Below are 18,806 nucleotides of genomic sequence, written 5' to 3' on the forward strand. Positions count from 1 at the left end.
CGCAAAGTAGTTGAATTCCATATGACACCGATAGGTTGTTTTCTGTAATGGAGAAAGCACACTCTTCCTCAGCCAAAGCTCCACCGTCTTCACGTGGGCGAGAACGACATCTCAATGCCGGACCACCAACTGCTCTGATTAAGCTAGGATCAACCAATTGTCGATGTAGTTGAGGATGCGGATGCCCTGAGACCTCAGGGGGAACCAGAACCGCATCCACACATTTTGTGAGGGTACAGGGTGAAAGGGCAAGGCCAAACGGAAGAACCTGGTATTGGTAAGCTTCGGCCCCGAAAGCAAACCTCAGGAACTTCCTGTAAGAAGGTAGGATGTATACATGAAAGTACGCATCCTTTAGATCTACCGTGACAATTCAGTCCTCGGATCTTATTTGAAGCACAACCTGCTTGAGGGTCAGCATCCTGAACCTTGACCTGCCGAAGCAAAGGCTTTACCCACAAGCACTGATGTATTGCATAGGCGCTTTGTGTTTAGGAGGAGGCGATTCCGGGAGAGAGATAGGTGGCAAGTGTCTCTTCAACCTGCGGCATCGCCTTATAACCATGTTCTTATCTCATTTACTAGATGAAAGCAGTTTTTGCTCATGAGCCGGCCAAGTTATATCGAGCTTGGCAATGGCACGCATTACAACCTCTGTAAACTCCTTGGCTTCCGTATCACAGAGCTGCATTTTTGACTGATTACAGACATTATTTCAGAGCGTGAACACTTGAGCGCATACCCAAAGCGTTTCGACGCAGCTCAAGCTCCTGAAAGGGAACAATTATAATCCATTCTGATAAAACAGCATTAAAACTTTTGGCAATTATGGAATATTAATTTTCTTCAGATACCTGTAGTACTTCACCAGAAAAACCTATTTGTTAAATTATACAGAGAGATTGAAAGACCAGAGTTTACAAAGCCAGAGCTCAAGTTAAACCTCATCAATCAACCTTAAACATTACCATGTGACATTACCACTAGCCACTTAATCTCTTATATGGAAACATACTGGGTAGCATAATTCCCAATTGACATATCCGCATGACACTAAATATAATATACATTTTCATAAGCCCTTTAAACCTGCCATTTTAACTTAACTGCACAGGAAAATAAGAGTAATGCATTGATACAAAAAAAATGGTGTAGGAATTATGCAAAAAGTGTCAATTTGCCTAAATCCAATAGTCTCAAAAGCGATGCCACATATTTAATAGAGTCCCTTAAAAAAACCTTCATACTAAATATTTTTACAATAAATACATTTAAAATTTAGAGAAGCTGGTGCCGGTGATAATGGTGTGCCATTAGTGTGCTTCATGGTGCCATCTACAGGCACAAACTCTTAAAACCTAGACTTTAAACTGGGATAGAATATCCGAATAAAAATATTTAGCCTCATCACCTAGCAAATATATGCTGTTTATACGATTACTGGGTTTAACTGGATGGAATAAAGATATCGGATTTTGGTAAAGGAATGTGTGGATGCTATACTATATGTGTGATCTGAAAACAGCTAAGTAGCTCCTCATTTTTTTTGTTGTTTTTACAACACATTATCGTTGTGGGAGTAGCTGACATTCAGAGCACCTCCATCCCCAAAATCAGATAAGTAATGAAGATACTGATGAATGCCTTTTATTAAGAGAAGAAAAAACCCTGCATTAGAAGGTAACCAAAAAAAGGTGTATGGAATCTATTTTTTTTTTTTTTTGGACAATTAAAATTTTTCCTTGTGGATTTGATTATTTAATTTGGGGGTTTTGGGGCAAAAGTAAGTGTACAGATCAAAGGCTAAGAAGAAAACGGTCCTTTATCTTATCAGCATTGCAGCAAGGATGACTCAGCATTTTCTGTTCAGTGAGAGCCTGGTGGTGAGGAAGAGCAGGTGAACAGTGGACAGTAAAACTGAGGCTTGATTACTGACAAAGTATTGTATCTTTTAAGTGATGATACAGATGAATGCACAATATTTCTGAGAACATGAAATCTCTATTTTGATTTTATGCTTCAATCAAGCTCTGGCCATGTCGGCCCACACTTGTCAACTGTCTTTCAACAAACCTGAATTTTCTGTAAAGAAAGAAAATTAAAAAAGATTTAATCTAAGTACCGCCTAACACGCCTGCAGCCGAATTGCCTCATCTATCTGATTCGTTTTCAGCTTTAGAGTACCACCTCTTCTGCAAAAGTTGTATTCAGATATTTATTATTACACACAAAAAAAGAAATAGTGTTATAAAGAAGGAAGAAAAGGAGTTCACAAACTCAGGGTGGCATGCAGCAGGATGACTGTCTGCAAAATAAGTAAGAGGAAAAAAAGGAGGAGACAAATAGAGGGATGAAGCCATAAAGGACCGACAGTGGTCTTCTCAACCTACCATTGACTAGGGTGGCATTACCAGGGGCATTTGCACCTGCAGCACCATCTGTGGCAATAGTTGCGATGGGGTGGGAGGAGGGATGGGAGAGGTCTAGCAAGTACCAAATGGGCAAAAATAAATAAATAAAGAACAGTGGACAGAAATAACATGGTTAAGAGTGTTGTAACCACGATTTAGTACAGTTTTTATATGCAGCTCTCAAATGAGTATAGATACTAAAGCATCCATCTTTCATCTTATCTGCAAAGAGTCAAGGCAGTGACAGGCTTTAATTACAACCGAGCAGAAGTCATACTTGTTTAATCAGTTCATATGAATCTCCGACCAGCTAGCAAACATGCCTCCTATTTGGCTGCACTGAAAGCTTTGAGACATGCCGTCTCTTTGCAGATACGACTGAAGACTGGTCAAAGAAAAATGGCATCATAAATGAGCAACACGTTCAAAACACAACATAAGACACATCACATATAACAATGGACAGACAAGAAATCAAAACTGAAGCACAGAACAACATGATCGATGGCACAGAAGTGAGGATTGACCAGATTTCAGAGGCCAGACCAGTGTTTAGCAGCTTGTGAAACACTGCAATTCGTCATCTGTTTTTGATGAGTATGTATTACACACAAGAAGATACACATGAAAGAGTTTAATGTTACTACATAACCACCCACTATCTTCCATAGATCATATTACACAATTACAACTTATTGATTATAGAGAGCTTATAAAACTTTAATTAAGAGGTTAGCCTTTCGATTATTTTTTCTTTTCTTTTTTTTTATGACTAGTCAGCTCCAGAATTATTGGCACCCTTTATAAAAATGGAAGAAATTATGAAGTCCAGAGAAAACTTTGGATGCATAACATAATGGACTGTCTATAGATCCTCCAGCGGAACATTGATGCAAAAAGAGTCCAAGCTAATATAGACACATAATCAAACTTATAACCATTCTGGTCCCCAAACCTAAACCCCAATGAAAATCTGTTGAATGAGGTGAAGTGGAGAGTCCATAGCATAGAACTTGAAGGATCTGTAGAGGCTATGCAGAGAGAAGTGCTCCAAAAAGTAAAAAGTCCAAAAACTTATACTATAACAAAATGTGAGGTCACATTTATTTAAAAGCCCAAATAACAATTGTTGTTAATCAATAAATGGAGATAGCATACAGGAAGAAGCCCCAGAATACTCCAGTATAAATATGATGGGAAATATTGATAATTTGCATCAGTTTTTGAGGGGTAGTGGTAATTATGCTAAGAACCAGAGTTGGATACTGTCATTAAAGATAAATAACTTAAAATATATGTTCATATCAACCGAAAAATGTATACAGGACACACAATCAAAGTATGGCAATGAACACCCCAGGGTCTTAATTTGAACCTGACTAAGACCTTGCTTCTAATCCAAAAAAGACAAAGTATATAAAAAAGATTAAGGAAATTTTCTGCATGGAGGATCAGCCAAGTTCACTTTATGTTTCTCCAATCTTTTGAGACATTAAAGGAAAAAGGAAAAACAGCTCAGTGCTGATATTCCCTCTAGTGTTGAATACATTAAATATTAATTGCAAGGGCTGCATTACATAAAACTGCACAACTTACAGCAGGAAAACGGAGAAGTTAAAATGAAACAGTACATTGGACAAAACCAAATGTATTGTGTTAATTGTGATCAGCAATTTTAATGAAGGGTGCCAATATTTCTGTATTCTACTGTACATATTTTGATGAGCAGCTACAGCTTTAAAATGCTCTACACTTTCTGAAATCTGGGTACAGTTCTGGTGCTACTCAAAGCATTAAAAGAAAATCAAACTTTTGAAATTAAGACTACTAAAACTATGCACTAAACAGATTTAGTTTTTTTTTTTAAGATTTGGTCAACCCATTGTTCAGTAGGTCTATGCAGGCATGTGAATGAGATGCATCTGTAGACTTAAAAAGATGCAGTAGGCAAGCTTTTCTTTTTAAGTAGATAACTGCTGTGATCAAAGCTGGGCTGAGGATGGGGGAAAGGGGATTAAAAGGATTAAGGGGTAACGTCTTTATTCCTGGGGTAAAGTGGGGATCCAGGGGAAACAGAGCGATACTCTACCTGCCAGCTGTCGGCCATCTTCCATTGCCTGACCTGTGTTATAGTTTACAGAATGACAAGAGCATAAGGACCTCGCACTGGTACACGGCATTAGCAAAATACATTGATCTACCGAACGTCAGATGGTTTATATGGATTTTTCACTGTGCATTACCTCAAGGAGGTATAGTATAGCTCATGCAAATTACACTGGTTGACTAGAAATTCATTATAATTTTATTCACACTGGTGTACAATTTCAGTAAGAAAATGTGTATTGTTTGATTTTTCAGTTTACTTTTAATACAGCACAATTATTTTTACACAACATTACTGCTTTTACCTTTTACCAAGTAAGGTAAAAGTCCTTACATGTGCAGAAGAAATTAGCAATTAACACTGGTCTAGCTTGTAAACAGATTCAACATGCACAAAAGGACTGACCTGAAAACCTAGCAGTATTAAGGATAGAAAGCATTGTTACACACTTTTTTTGCAATCAAACTTTTTTCAAACGTTTTTTTCCAAGTGTGATCTCAAATCGCAGGGTGCAGTCCCAGGAATTAGACCCTAGTCCACCACAAAACTGGCTGTAAGGGAAACCTTTCAATTAGACCTAAAGCAGGAACATGGATCTGCTTCCAGGACCAGGTGAGAGAGTCATTTAATGAGCTTCACTTCATGATGCTTCCTATTTTTCATTTCATAAATAACATTGAACAGACTGTTACTAAGATAATTTTTGGGAAGAATGTTATATACAGGATATGTACAGAAAGCATGTCTAATAAAGAACTATTTCAAGTTTCCTGAAGAAGACATAAATAGACAATGAAAACATTAGAAGACCTAAGCAGAAATCACTAAATTTACAATAAATACTTTTTAGTTTTTTTGCTACAAGTTTCTAATGAACTAAATAAACATTTTTATAGCATCTGCCAATTGCATTTGGTAGCAGTAACTGTTTTGTCAGAAAATAGTAGCAAGTTAGTCTTAACATCAAATGCAACAATTTATTCACAAAACTTATTCAGAGACAAATGTTTAACCTTAAAGAATGATCTAGTAGCCAGACATAACGTGCTAAATAATAAGCTAGTCACTGGTTAAGTAAGTGCTATGACACTGTGTGTCATGACATTGTTACAGTCAAGTACTATCAACATTTTATTTTTATTTTTTCAGTTTGTTTAAACTAGGGCTATTAATCGATTTCAATATTTATTTGCAATTAATCGCAGGATTGTCTAATGATTAATTGCAACTTAATCGCACATTTTTATCTGTTCTAAATGTACCTCTAAATTAAACTTTAAACAGTTTTAATACTCTAATCATCATGGGCATAGACAAATATGGATGCTTTATGCAAATGTGTGTTTATTATGAGTAAAACCTAACTCAACATAGAGCATGAAAACTAGACATGTCTCAAGGGTCATAGATGTTTTTTAAAGAATTTGTTTGTGACATTAGACACATAGAAATACCAGGTTCCCATTACTTCTCTTTCTTTGCACTAAGTAACTTACTTTCACAAGACTGTTTACATTTCCAGATGACAAGGCAGCTCAAAAAAAATTACTTTTGTAAATGTTTTAAATTGTGTAAATCATCAGGACACCAAACGGAACATAGACGGTTTTAATTGCCGGATGTGTGCATCATGGAAGATTTTGGTGCTTGATTTAAGATTTGGCGCATCAGAAAAAATGTTTAGTGATTATAAAATTTTTCTGTGGAATATATTTTTCTTTATATTTAAGTAATAAAATTGCCTCATGAATAAATGTGTGTTGTATTGAAGATTTGAATTTCGCCTATTTTAGAATTATTTATTTATTTTTTAATAAAAATTGTCAAACAGGAATGCACGCTGCATTAAATGTATGTTAATAAAATTAATGCGCTTAAAATTAATTTGTGTTAATGCTTTAACACGTTCATTTTGACAGCCCTAGTTTGAACATATCAAACTTCGAACAAAGCCTGCTGATTCACTTTGCATGATACTCAGTGTTATTCTCAGTAGCTCGCAGGCTATGCGTATTACCCATCATGGAAAATTGCTGGTGCATTTAGGGTATTGTGTTGGGGGAAAAAATTACCTCCATTAGCATATATGTAACATGTTTATGTAACAGTTCTGTATTTTCTGTTGTGGGATGAACTCAAACACCAGCATTATTAATACATGATTTAATTAAAAAAAAGTATCAAGTTTTGTACTTACCCTATAGTTTGATGGCTTAATGTAAAGCTAGTACAGTATTTTCATATGTGTGGAATTCATTGCTGAATTTACTTTTTGTGGTTTAGTGTTTAAACACACTGGCCTTCTTATCTTTTCTTATAATTGTAAATTCATAAGACACATCACTTTGAATTATTTCCAGAGCATTACGTTTGCAAATATGTGCAAGATCGGTTGCCAATTTAAGGCAATGAGGAACACACTGTACCTTTCTTCTCTTTCTTCTCTTCTTCTTCTCCACCGGCTCCAAGCAGGGTAAAGATGATTCCGCTCTGAGAGTTTACACCAACAGCCGTGACCACCATCCGCCCAGAGCCCTCCATCACGTGAGTACCTGAAAAACCAGATATAAGACAGTGTGAGCAATAATAACAATAAGATGGCATTAGTTTGATCTTGGTGAGGCAGTTTGTTATCAAGGTCTGTTAACTCTCATTTATTTGTGTGAAATTCATAATTTAGTGGTTTTGCTAGAGGTTTTCATGGGTCTTCAACAAGGGGGCCATGATGGTACTGCAGGGGGTCCACTAATTAATATTGAATCACAAATATAGATTTTGTTAAAAAAATAATAAACATTAAAAAAAAATCTAATTAAATATTTCATTGTAAAATTATTATTAAAATGACTATTAAAATGAAAGCTGAAGTTCATGTAAATGTGTAATAGTGCATCTGATCCTAAAATGAAAATGTATGAAACTGCAAATGTATTAAATTAAAAGACAACTCTAAACAACTTTATAAATTATTTTAATTGCAAAATGCATGTTTGTTATGATGCATAAATCTTTTTAAATTATTTAAAAATATATAAAAAACATATAGACAATGATGCATATACAACAACAGTTCTAATTTTGTCTTAACATAATATAACTGTGATTGGTTATAATATGTAACATGATAGGTTTCTATTGATATCAGTGCCTATGTTTGACACATTTTGTAACAGGGGGTACCTGCCCCATGTCTTTATCACCTAAGGGGTACATGACCTAAAAAACTGCAAAGACCCCTGGTATAAATAACTAATTTCATAAATGTTTATATGCATCTGCTGCTTTTTTTTTTTATTTTATTCATCAGTCCAAATCTAGAACACATGGCATTTCTGCAGTGCACAGCTCTGTGCACTGGCTCAGTTCATGCCTTCTGGCTCAGTTCATGCCTCCAGGCTCAGTTTAGCAGCTGGTAGGTTCAGAAAAACGCTGCCTACAACCCATAGCTTCTGAACTTAGGTTGATTCATAGATGAATGTCTTTCTCATTCCATTTCTTCATAGTGGACAGAGACCACCTCAGTCTCGGCCCAGGACACCAATGTTCCATTCAAATAAATTAAATAATAAATCCTTAGTCACTCTGGATGATTGGTACCACAATTATTAAAAAAGTTCATGTTAAAACAATGTAAGAATTTATGATTAACCTTCAAATGATTTTTCCTGTGGTTCATGTACACTGTATGGTATCTGAACACCTGACCAATGACATCCTGTGCTATTCCAGATATAAATGTTGCTGTTATTGTTACTTTGCAAAAGTTTTAAATGTGGATTTAAGGGTTTGTCATTCAGCCAATATTATATTATTATAATGCAGGCACTATGCATGGTTTGAAAAGGATAGACATGCAAGCAATCAGGGTTCTGTGCTTCCTGTTCTTCTACACCTACCTTGAAATTCTTATTTTTTCTAACTTTGCCCTGTGCCCTTCAGATCCATTATAGAATAATATTGACTGGTATCAGTATGACACTTTCATAACAATTCATATCACATGGTTTTTAATATTACCATGACACCATGTACTTGTTCATGTTTCACTACTCAAGACTCAAATGTCTCTTAGGTAAAGTAAACACAGTTAGTGTTCATTTTGAATGTTACAGTTTACTGTCCAACTGATTATTCCTCTCGAATACATCACAATTTCTGGACCGATATTATGCAACCCAGCTATTTTGTCATTATCACTGCAGTGACATTAGTTGCAGGCTAATTAAACACCCATCAAGTAAGCCACATAATTACTAAATAATCAAGTGTAAAGAATATATGGGCAAAAAAAAAGAAAAAAGAAAATGGAGCACGCAGATAAGAATTGTGGAGAGCAAAGTCAATGTTACATAATACTTTAGAACACTTCACTTATACTTCTCACCAGAGAGGAGCATAGGATCTTTCTCTGCAGATTTCCGTACATGATCCGATTCTCCTGTAAGGGAGCTCTCGTCAATCTTCAGATCGTTGCCTTGTATCAAGATTCCATCTGTTGGAAGTAGATCACCTTGGAAAAGATACATTAGGATTTGTGTCAGTACTAATCACCATATTCCACATGATCACAATTCATTTGCCACCAACATCATCCCAAGGAAAAAGTCACTACTGGTATAAAATACATGACTGACAAGTTCTGCTTAATGAATATTTTATATATTTATACATAAATTATCCTAGAAATAGATGTTTCTTTGCTATTTTGATTTAAACCAGTGCTGTCCCACACTAAGAAAAAATGAATAAATCCAGTGGTATGAGATAAAACTGAAAAAATGTCCAGATGTACAGACAATGCAGAATTCCTGGACCAGCTTTGGCTTTAGAATTAATAGACTAATGCAACTGTAAATGGGTATAAACTCAGTGGAACAACCATGTCCCATGTTTCCCAACTTACTAATAAGTCTTTAGTGTGCATTGCAGGTCATCTACTTTATCTTAATCAATTGCCTTATGCTATACATTTTACAAACATACCATATTTGATCTGTGCAATATCTCCCACCACAAGATCTGAAACAGGAAGCTGGATGACCTGACTTCCTCGCACCACCTGGAACTTTTGCTCTTGCTCGATGCGGCTCTGTAAGCCACGAAACTGCTTCTCTTTACTCCAGTCATTGAAGGCTGTGACAAGCACCACACACACCACCGAAAGCAAGATTGCAGCTCCTTCAATCCACCCAGCCTCGGCCTCTCCTTCGTCTTCTGCTCCAGCACTTGCAGTGCCACATGCTACAGAAATGTAAAAGAAAGGGTTACAATCTGAGCTATTTTAGATGAATATACAATTTTATTCATCCAAGTGTTAGGGATCACACGTTTATTTATACACTCTTTACCACTTTCAGAAACACATGAATATCACAGATATATATATACAACATACAGGTTACTATAAATGTACCCAATTAGCGGTGTGACAGTCAGCACAGAGCTTGTAGACTGAAGGTGAGGACTGTTTCTAACATATGAGCACATGACTAGCATACAAAGCACAACTACGGTACATTTCTAGTATATGAAGCGCCAAATAATGTTCACTGGCATTTCATTTAAAATGTATTAAGACATGTTATCTTTTAAACACAACAAACAGTTTATTCAGAAGTTCAGCCCATATAGCTGTCACACCATTGTATTAACAATATAATTAATTTGATATAAAAAAAACATTGAAACATTTTATATCTCATACAACAGATAATATAAGTAATAAATTAAGAATTAATAATATTCAACTCTCCAGTTTCACTATATACACTATATGCTTACTATAGCCCTAGACTCCTAGGTTATCGTTTGGGTTAGGGTTAGGGATGCACTAAATGCATCAGACTCCTGAGGATGTAGCATGTTGTGCATTCTGTGGTGCTTTTCTGTGTAGTAAAGAGTTTTTCTTAACTGCCTTTTTGTTAGCCAGTTTAGCCGTTTTCTTCCTACCTTCTTCATTAACAATGCATTTTTACCCTTTAGAACTTCTGTTTGCTGGCTGTTTTTTTTGGGGGGTATTTTTTGCACCAATGTTTTTGCATTTTTTCTAACTGTTATGCATAAAAATGTCAAACGACTAGTATTTGAATATTTAAATGATTTAAAACAGCACTCCAGTCATCAACAACCATGCTACATCACTGATTCCCCCCTTTCTAATGTTCAATGCCAACATTACCTAGGTTCTTGGCCTGCATCTGCATAATTGACTCCAACATGATTGGCCTATTGGAGAATTGATTACAGTTGCTGGTATGTGTGTGTGTGTGTGTGTGTGTGTTTGTGTGTGTGCATGCGTGCGTGTGTGCTTGTGTGTGTGTGCGCGCGTGTGCATGCATGTATCCCTTTGGCATATCAGTGTTTGCTGCTTCAATTTAGCGCTTTAACACCCACTGTAGAGACTTCAGCACCATGGACAGTACCAAGAAAACCCTGGCAAATCCAACTCTGAAGCTCAAACTTGTATCAAGACATTTTCAGTGTTTTTACTTAATTAGACACCACGGGAAAAAAACAGCCATGATCAATGCTTAAATTAGCCTCTCTGCAACAGCTTCTAAAAATATACTCTGGAAGTGCTTATTCTGTTGCTTCATTTTAGACTCTACACTTGAAGGCATAACTAAACTAATTATTTTTTAAATACTCATCATATCACAAGCACTGTAAAGAATACTGGTAAAAATGATGTGGAGGTCACAAAAATCAACAAATTTATAAACACCAGCCACAAGTGCTTTGCTCAAGAGCCCTACAGTGGCAAATTGGCAATTCTGGGATTTTAACTCAACCTTTTGATCAATAGCCCAATAAGCCACTATTTTATTTAAGTCAGAGATTCTCAAGAGCAATCTTCAAGGCCATTTTCCCGCCCACTTTTAGGTGCTCCCTGCTGCAGACATCAAAGAGCCAACCTACCAAAGGCTTGCACACGGGATCCAATATGCTTCAAGTAGAGTAAGCATGGGGCTTAATGCTGTTTCTGTTCAAATTGTTGAAGGCTGCTTTGTAAAAATATACCAAATTGCATTTGTAATGCTACTCACTGATATACTAATATATTAAGACAAGCTATTAAACCTGCCATTTGTCTCAAGAAATAGTGTTTATTTATCAAGAATTGCTTTTGTCTGTGCCATGATCTGCAATTTTATATCAAAGCTGCACCTCACATATGGTTCTTCTAATATAAAATAATGTAATGTATCTAATGTAATATGATGTATAAGAATATTTTAAATATTACGTATTGTAATCACATCTTATTTAAATTATTCAATTGTCTATAAATCACCTAATCTTAGTCAGGGTTATGATGCATCAATTTATTATTATCACCTTATATTAGTCATGGGCATGATGCAACACGAAGTCTTATGCCAACTGGTAAATAATGTAATAATGAATAGCAAACTATATATTGTACCCAGACCCATTGTGCCCATTGTACCCAGACCTCAATATTTATTTATTTAACATTAAATATGAATGCACACTGCAGAACAGTGCTGGAAGTAATAAGTGCAGAACAATGTGGGGTTTTTCTAATAGTTCAGAAGAATGTCCTCTGTGTTATTGCACATTCAGCAGTGGGGGGATCATCGTGACAGGTCATTTTAGTTAACTCAACAGCATTACTGCTCTCATCATCTTCTATTTCTAACGAGGAATCATTTAATCCTGGCTGTTAGTTAACTAAAGGAGTATAAATGATATGGAGAATATCAGTTTGTTTCCATATTTAATCTTTAATGTTTTCACATGCTGATTCTCACATGCGCTTCCACTGAGACACATGAAACTACATTGTACATATTTTGCTGCTCATGCAAAGTCAGATTGCTGCATAACATGATTGGCTAATGCCAGTCTGATTGATAGGGGAAAGCAGATATGTCATCCCTCCATGACAGAACAACCAAATTTGCGGTCTTGGCTCCCAATATCATTGGGATTCAAACTTGTGATCGCTCGAATTCAGATTCATGTTTATCTCAGTTAGCGTGCTCAAATGACTTGCTACTTATAAAATGTTCTCAAATCTACTGCAGTGTTATAATAAACATTAAAAAACAGTTTTAAAAATACAAAATTTTAAACTGATGAGCTTGTATTCTTAATTCAGTCACATATGTCAAGAGGCCTAAGAGAATTACAAGCTTTATAAAGACGATAAAATTATTCTGAAGTTTATTTAAATTAAGAGAAGCAGTTGGCATAGCAATCCTCCTTGTCTTTTGCTGCACATTATTGAAAATAGTTTTAAAATTTGCTATGAATCCTGTAAATGAAAGTAATCTCAGCAAGAATATATGAACGTTTTCTTAGGAGCTGACAGTGTTAGGATATACATCATAATAGGCAAATAAGCAGCCTGTTCTTGCTTTGTTAAAATGTAGTGCACTGAATAGTATATATGGTGACACAAATGTGTTTCCTTGCAGATTTTGAATTCTTTGTCACACGCTCACACACACACACACACACACACACACACACACACACACACACACACACATACTAACATGCGTACACACACACACACACACACACACACACACACACACACACACACACAGGCCTTCTTCCAGGAAAACTGATGATTAAATAAATAAATGCAAAGTTAAATCAATTTCAATATTATCTATGGGATTTCAATGTGCATAAACATACAGTACAACTGATGGAAATGTTTCAATCTGATCTTACTGTAAAAAGCTTGTTGTTACATAATCAAAATCAATATCAGTCCTGTCAATACAAATATCCAGTGGAGTAGAATAGTAAGAGTAGTGAGTCATATTGTTTGAAATCTTAAATCATAACAATAAAAAAAAGCTAATAAATTGAATGAAGTCACAATTGTAGAAACAACAGATAAGGATTTGTGGGTAATGGAACTTAATGTCAGCATGTAATTTGCATCACATTAATCAGAATGCACAGGTGTGGATCAGCTTAATCCACTGTTTGCATTACAGGTGCATTTGTGAGTTTCAATTGATTTTCAGATTCAATTGATTTTCCATTATTTTTTTTTCTTCAATTATTCAATGCTTCATTAGTTTTAGTATTTTGTTTCTGTATATCGTAGAATAACTGATTTATTCAAAACACAAACCTATTCGCATTTAAAAATAGTTATACTTTCCTATGTTATTTGCAGAAACCTCAGAAAAATGTACCTCTAAATTTACTTCCTGAGATCTTGTCGGTCCTCTAATTGCAAAATGGGGAATAATGGAAAGAAGCTGATTCACACATTGAGCATAAATCACCATTTGCTTTCATGTCAAAGCTTCAGGAAACATAATTTTGTGTACTGAAATCTGCATTCTTTGATAAATAATGACAAATGCCCTTCTTCTGACTGAGCACAGAGAGAGTTTCTTAGGCCTTTCACACACAGTGAAAGAGGTGTGGAGTCTATACCTGTAAGGTCCAGTAAAAGAAGTGTTGCCCCTGTGCCAGTCGGATCAAGTAAAAGACTATATATATATATATATATATATATATATATATATATATATGTTTATTTATTACAAGTACACTGCAGTTACCTCGTACAAAATATGTCTATATTGCATTGAACTGCTGATATTGCACTGACTTTCTATGCTGCATAGACAATGTAAACACTTAATGAGAGAGAATAGAAATGGTATTCCTCTGTATGTCTGCACATATGGTGGCATTGACAAATGAAAACCTTTAACCTTGAAAAGAGATGTGGCCTCTATGTCTGTCATGCCCAGTGAAAGAAATGTGGCCTCTATGTATGTCAGGTCCAGTAAAAAAGGTGTGGCCTCCGTTCTTGTCGGGTTTAGTAAAAGAAATGTGGCTTCTATGCCTGTCAGGTCTAGTAAAAGAAATATGACCTCTATGCCTGTCAGGTCCAGTGAAAAAATGTGACCTCTATGCATGTCAGGTTCAGTGAATGAGGTGTGGATTTATGCCTGTCAGATCTAGTGAACGAGGTGTGGACCCTATGCCTCTCAGGTCCAGTGGAAGAGGTGTGGACTTTATGCCTGTCAGGTCCAGTGAAAGTAGTGTGGCCTTTATGCCTGTCAGGTCCAGTAAAAGTAGTGTGGACTTTATGCCTGCCAGGTCCAGTGAAAGAGGTGTGGACTCTACGTCTGTCAGGTCCAGTGAAAGAGGTGTGGACTCTACGTCTGTCAGGTCCAGTGAAAGAGGTGTGGACTCTACATCTGTCAGGTCCAGTGGAAGTGGTATGGCCACTGTGCCTATTAATCCTACTAAATGAGGTGTGTTGCTTCTGTACATGTACAGTGAGGAAAATAAGTATTTGAACACCCTGCTATTTTGCAAGTTCTCCCACTTAGAAATCATGGAGGGACCTGAAATTGTCATCGTAGGTGCATGTCCACTGTGAGAGACATAATCTAAAAAAAAAAAAAATCCAGAAATCACAATATATGATTTTTAAACTATTTATTTGTATGATACAGCTGCAAATAAGTATTTGAACACCTGTCTATCAGCTAGAATTCTGACCCTCAAAGACCTGTTAGTCTGCCTTTAAAATGTCAACCTCCACTACATTTATTATCCTAAATTAGATGCACCTGTTTGAGGTCGTTAGCTGCATAAAGACACCTGTCCACCCCATACAATCAGTAAGAATTCAACTACTAACGTGGCCAAGACCAAAGAGCTGTCCAAAGACAGTAGAGACAAAATTGTACACCTCCACAAGGCTGGAAAGGGCTACGGGGAAATTGCCAAGCAGCTTGGTGAAAAAAGGTCCACTGTTGGAGCAATCATTAAAAAATGGAAGAAGCTAAACATGACTGTCCATCTCCCTCGGACTGGGGCTCCATGCAAGATCTCACCTCGTGGGGTCTTAATGATCCTAAGGAAGGTGAGAAATCAGCCCAGAACTACACGGGAGGAGCTGGTCAATGACCTGGAAAGAGCTGGGACCACCGTTTCCAAGGTTACTGTTGGTAATACACTAAGACGTCATGGTTTGAAATCATGCATGGCACAGAAGGTTCCCCTGCTTATACCAGCACATGTCCAGGCACGTCTTAAGTTTGCCAATGACCATTTGGATGATCCAGAGGAGTCATGGGAGAAAGTCATGTGGTCAGATGAGACCAAAATAGAACTTTTGGGTCATAATTCCACTAAACGTGTTTGGAGGAAGAAGAATGATGAGTACCATCCCAAGAACACCATCCCTACTGTGAAGCATGGGGGTGGTAGCATCATGCTTTGGGGGTGTTATTCTGAACATGGGACAGGGCGACTGCACTGTATTAAGGAGAGGATGACCGGGGCCATGTATTGCGAGATTTTGGAGAACAACCTCCTTCCCTCAGTTAGAGCATTGAAGATGGGTCGAGGCTGGGTCTTCCAACATGACAATGACCTGAAGCACACAGCCAGGATAACCATGGAGTGGCTCTGTAAGAAGAATATCAAGATTCTGGCATGGCCTAGCCAGTCTCCAGACCTGAACCCAATAGAGAATCTTTGGAGGAGCTCAAACTCCGTGTTTCTCAGCGACAGGCCAGAAACCTGACTGATCTAGAGAAGATCTGTGTAAAGGAGTGGGCCAAAATCTCTCCTGCAGTGTGTGCAAACCTGGTGAAAACCTACAGGAAACGTTTGACCTCTGTAATTGCTATCAAAGGCTACTGTACCAAATATTAACATTGACTTTCTCAGGTGTTCAAATACTTATTTGCAGCTGTATCATACAAATAAATAGTTAAAAAATCATACATTGTGATTTCTGGATATTTTTTTATTTTTATTTTTTAGATTATGTCTCTCACAGTGGACATGCACCTACGATGACAATTTCAGACCCCTCCATGATTTCTAAGTGGGAAAACTTGCAAAATAGCAGGGTGTTCAAATACTTATTTTCCTCACTTTAGGTCCCATTAAAAAAAAAGCATAGCAGGTGTGCCTTTTAGTTTTAGTGAAGGAGGTGTGGAATCTCTTCTTGTCCATTTAAATGACTGTCCATTCAAATATCTGTGCCAGTCAGTCTTAGTAAAGGAAGAATGGGCCCTTATCTTATCAGTTCCAGTGAAAAGGTTGTGGACTGTGTTCTAGTTAGTCAAAGTGAAAAGGGTATAGCCTGTACGCCTGTCAGTCAAGAGAAGGAGGTTGTGGCCTCTGTGACTGTAAATCAGAGTGAAGCAGAAGTGCCCCCTTTGCCCATCAGTTCCAACAAAGTGCAGGCGAAGTGCCCCCTCTGCATTTGCCAGTTCCATTGCAAAAAGCATTAAGTAAATGGTTTAAAAATGGCTTACAAGTGATATTAAATAACATTTTAAGTGGTCGTAGGAGACTAACATACAATACGGGCACTTTAATAAAGGAGAAAGAGTGTGTTATATTGTGTAAAAGTGTCAAAATTCCTCACAGGTCATTCCTTACCCTGCTTTGGCCAAAAACATTAAGTGGAGTTGTGAAGCAGTAACTCTCAGTGGCACGTTCATGATTATTAAAAATAAAAGCAGACTAGCTATTGCTGAAAAAACTGTAGGAGCTGAGAAATTCATCACCCCTCTGTATGGCTGCTCAGAAGTTTTATGAGGTGAAAGCGAGTTTTTTTTTTCCAAATACTGTGCAATAAATTGAGCTTGTATAAGCCATTACAGTTTTTTTTGTAAATCATTTATAGCTCAGCTGAATGATTCTAAGATCATTTTTATGTACAAAAATTCTTAGTAAAATGTGTATCATTTTCAACCAAACCCATTAATGTAGTTTTTTTTTTTTTAGCTCTGTCGATTTAGCACAATTTTACATAGCTTGCCCTGAGAATAAAAAGTCACATTAAACATGAACTATGTGTACCTTTACACGCCGGATAGTTGGTCAATTTTAAGACTTACACTTACACTAAATCATTATTAATGTTGTCAGGTTTATTAAGAAAAGTGTTCCAATAATGATAAAAGTTGCCAAAGATGAGTTAAGAATAGAATAATAACCAGTTGGGAAAATATAAAACCACCTATAAAATGAAAATAATCATTATGTATGCTTCAATTAGACAAGACACATTCTTTTGAATATTAATGGCTTCTTTCATGTTTTCGCTTTTTCAACTCTTTCATTTCGCTATACTTTAAATTGACATGAGTTCCACGATATTATTTATCAGCAAAAGTAAACTTCTCAGAAAAAAAAGTTATTCCCAGCAGGCTTTGATGTAACTCAGGGTTGCCTTCAATTCTTGCTGTAATTGAATTAAGGTCCATACGATGGATATCGCTGACACAGCATTCTCTCACACTCTAGCTTTTAATGGCTAAGGTGTATAGGCTCCTCAAGTAACTCGATTATTTCGAATACAAAAAGTCATCAAGGCAAATTATTTGCCTCGATGCTTCGTTTAGTCCATTTAACTACAGACGGAGCATTGTATTTCCCCGTGGACCATTATTACTGACGCACCATCTGCTCTGGACAGTTAAACACTGCAGAATAAATAAATGGAGGAACGGGGGAAAAACAAAAGGGACAAGGAGAAGATTCATATTGAAGCCCGTTATTGCTACATTACAAAAAAGTCAATTTTTTTTTTAGATTTTATTTCTCACAATTTCATTCAGGTTTTTTTTCTCTCACAATTCCTAGTATTTCTCTCACAATTGCGACTTTATTTCTTGCAATTCTGACTTTTTTTGTACCAATCAGCCAGCGCCACCCCCTCTGTAGTGCCAGAAAGCTTTGCACATCGAAAATTAAATGGGCTACAATCAATAGAATCACATGGTATCAAATTAAGCCTCGGATCCCTTGAGAGAACTCTGTCTAACACTTAGCTCTGGAGGAGAAGGCAAGGTTACCAGTGGACCAGAAATGTTGGATGGTTACGAGAAATTAAGTGAGAATTGTGAGAAATAAAGTCAGAATTGCAAGGAATTAAGTCAGAATTACAAGAAAAAAGTCAGAATTACGAGAAATAAACTTAGAATTATGAGGGGAAAATAACTTTAGGCAATTTTTTTTTAATGTGCTGAAAAACGGGCTTTTGTAGGATTCAGGCAAAAGATAACGATGGAAAGTTTCTATATTTAAATTAAAACACAAAGAAAAGCCTGTACAGTGCGCTTACTTGTTGTTGGTTTTTTTTGAGTAATCTGAAATTTCTTTTTACATTTTTATTTAAGATTTTTTATTTATATTTGCATTTTGATGTAATTTGGCAATTAAATGCATTAGATGGGTTTAGTTTTCACAAATAGTATTGTATGCAATTTTCAGCAATAAAATGTAAATTTATACTGCTTATCCGA

At 36.4% G+C, this 18,806-nt stretch overlaps 1 protein-coding gene across 12 annotated transcripts in view; it reads right to left on the bottom strand.

Moving 5' to 3' along the window:
* Positions 1-18,806, bottom strand: part of atp2b2 (ATPase plasma membrane Ca2+ transporting 2) — a 160,781-nt gene that overhangs the window by 36,602 nt on the left and 105,373 nt on the right. For 9 of the 12 annotated variants that reach the window (XM_046874859.1, XM_046874861.1, XM_046874862.1 and 6 more), the window contains 5 exons: positions 9,502-9,759; positions 8,903-9,028; positions 6,945-7,070; positions 4,501-4,533; positions 2,391-2,483 (listed from right to left, as the gene is read on the bottom strand). In XM_046874859.1, the coding sequence (XP_046730815.1) occupies positions 2,391-2,483; positions 4,501-4,533; positions 6,945-7,070; positions 8,903-9,028; positions 9,502-9,759 (636 nt within the window). The remainder of the gene's footprint in view (positions 1-2,390; positions 2,484-4,500; positions 4,534-6,944; positions 7,071-8,902; positions 9,029-9,501; positions 9,760-18,806) is intronic. The other 3 variants (XM_046874866.1, XM_046874868.1, XM_046874864.1) reach the window with 2 other exon arrangements.

The sequence above is a fragment of the Silurus meridionalis genome, chromosome 19, assembly GCF_014805685.1.
Source record: "Silurus meridionalis isolate SWU-2019-XX chromosome 19, ASM1480568v1, whole genome shotgun sequence".
In the NCBI taxonomy this organism is placed as follows: domain Eukaryota; kingdom Metazoa; phylum Chordata; class Actinopteri; order Siluriformes; family Siluridae; genus Silurus; species Silurus meridionalis.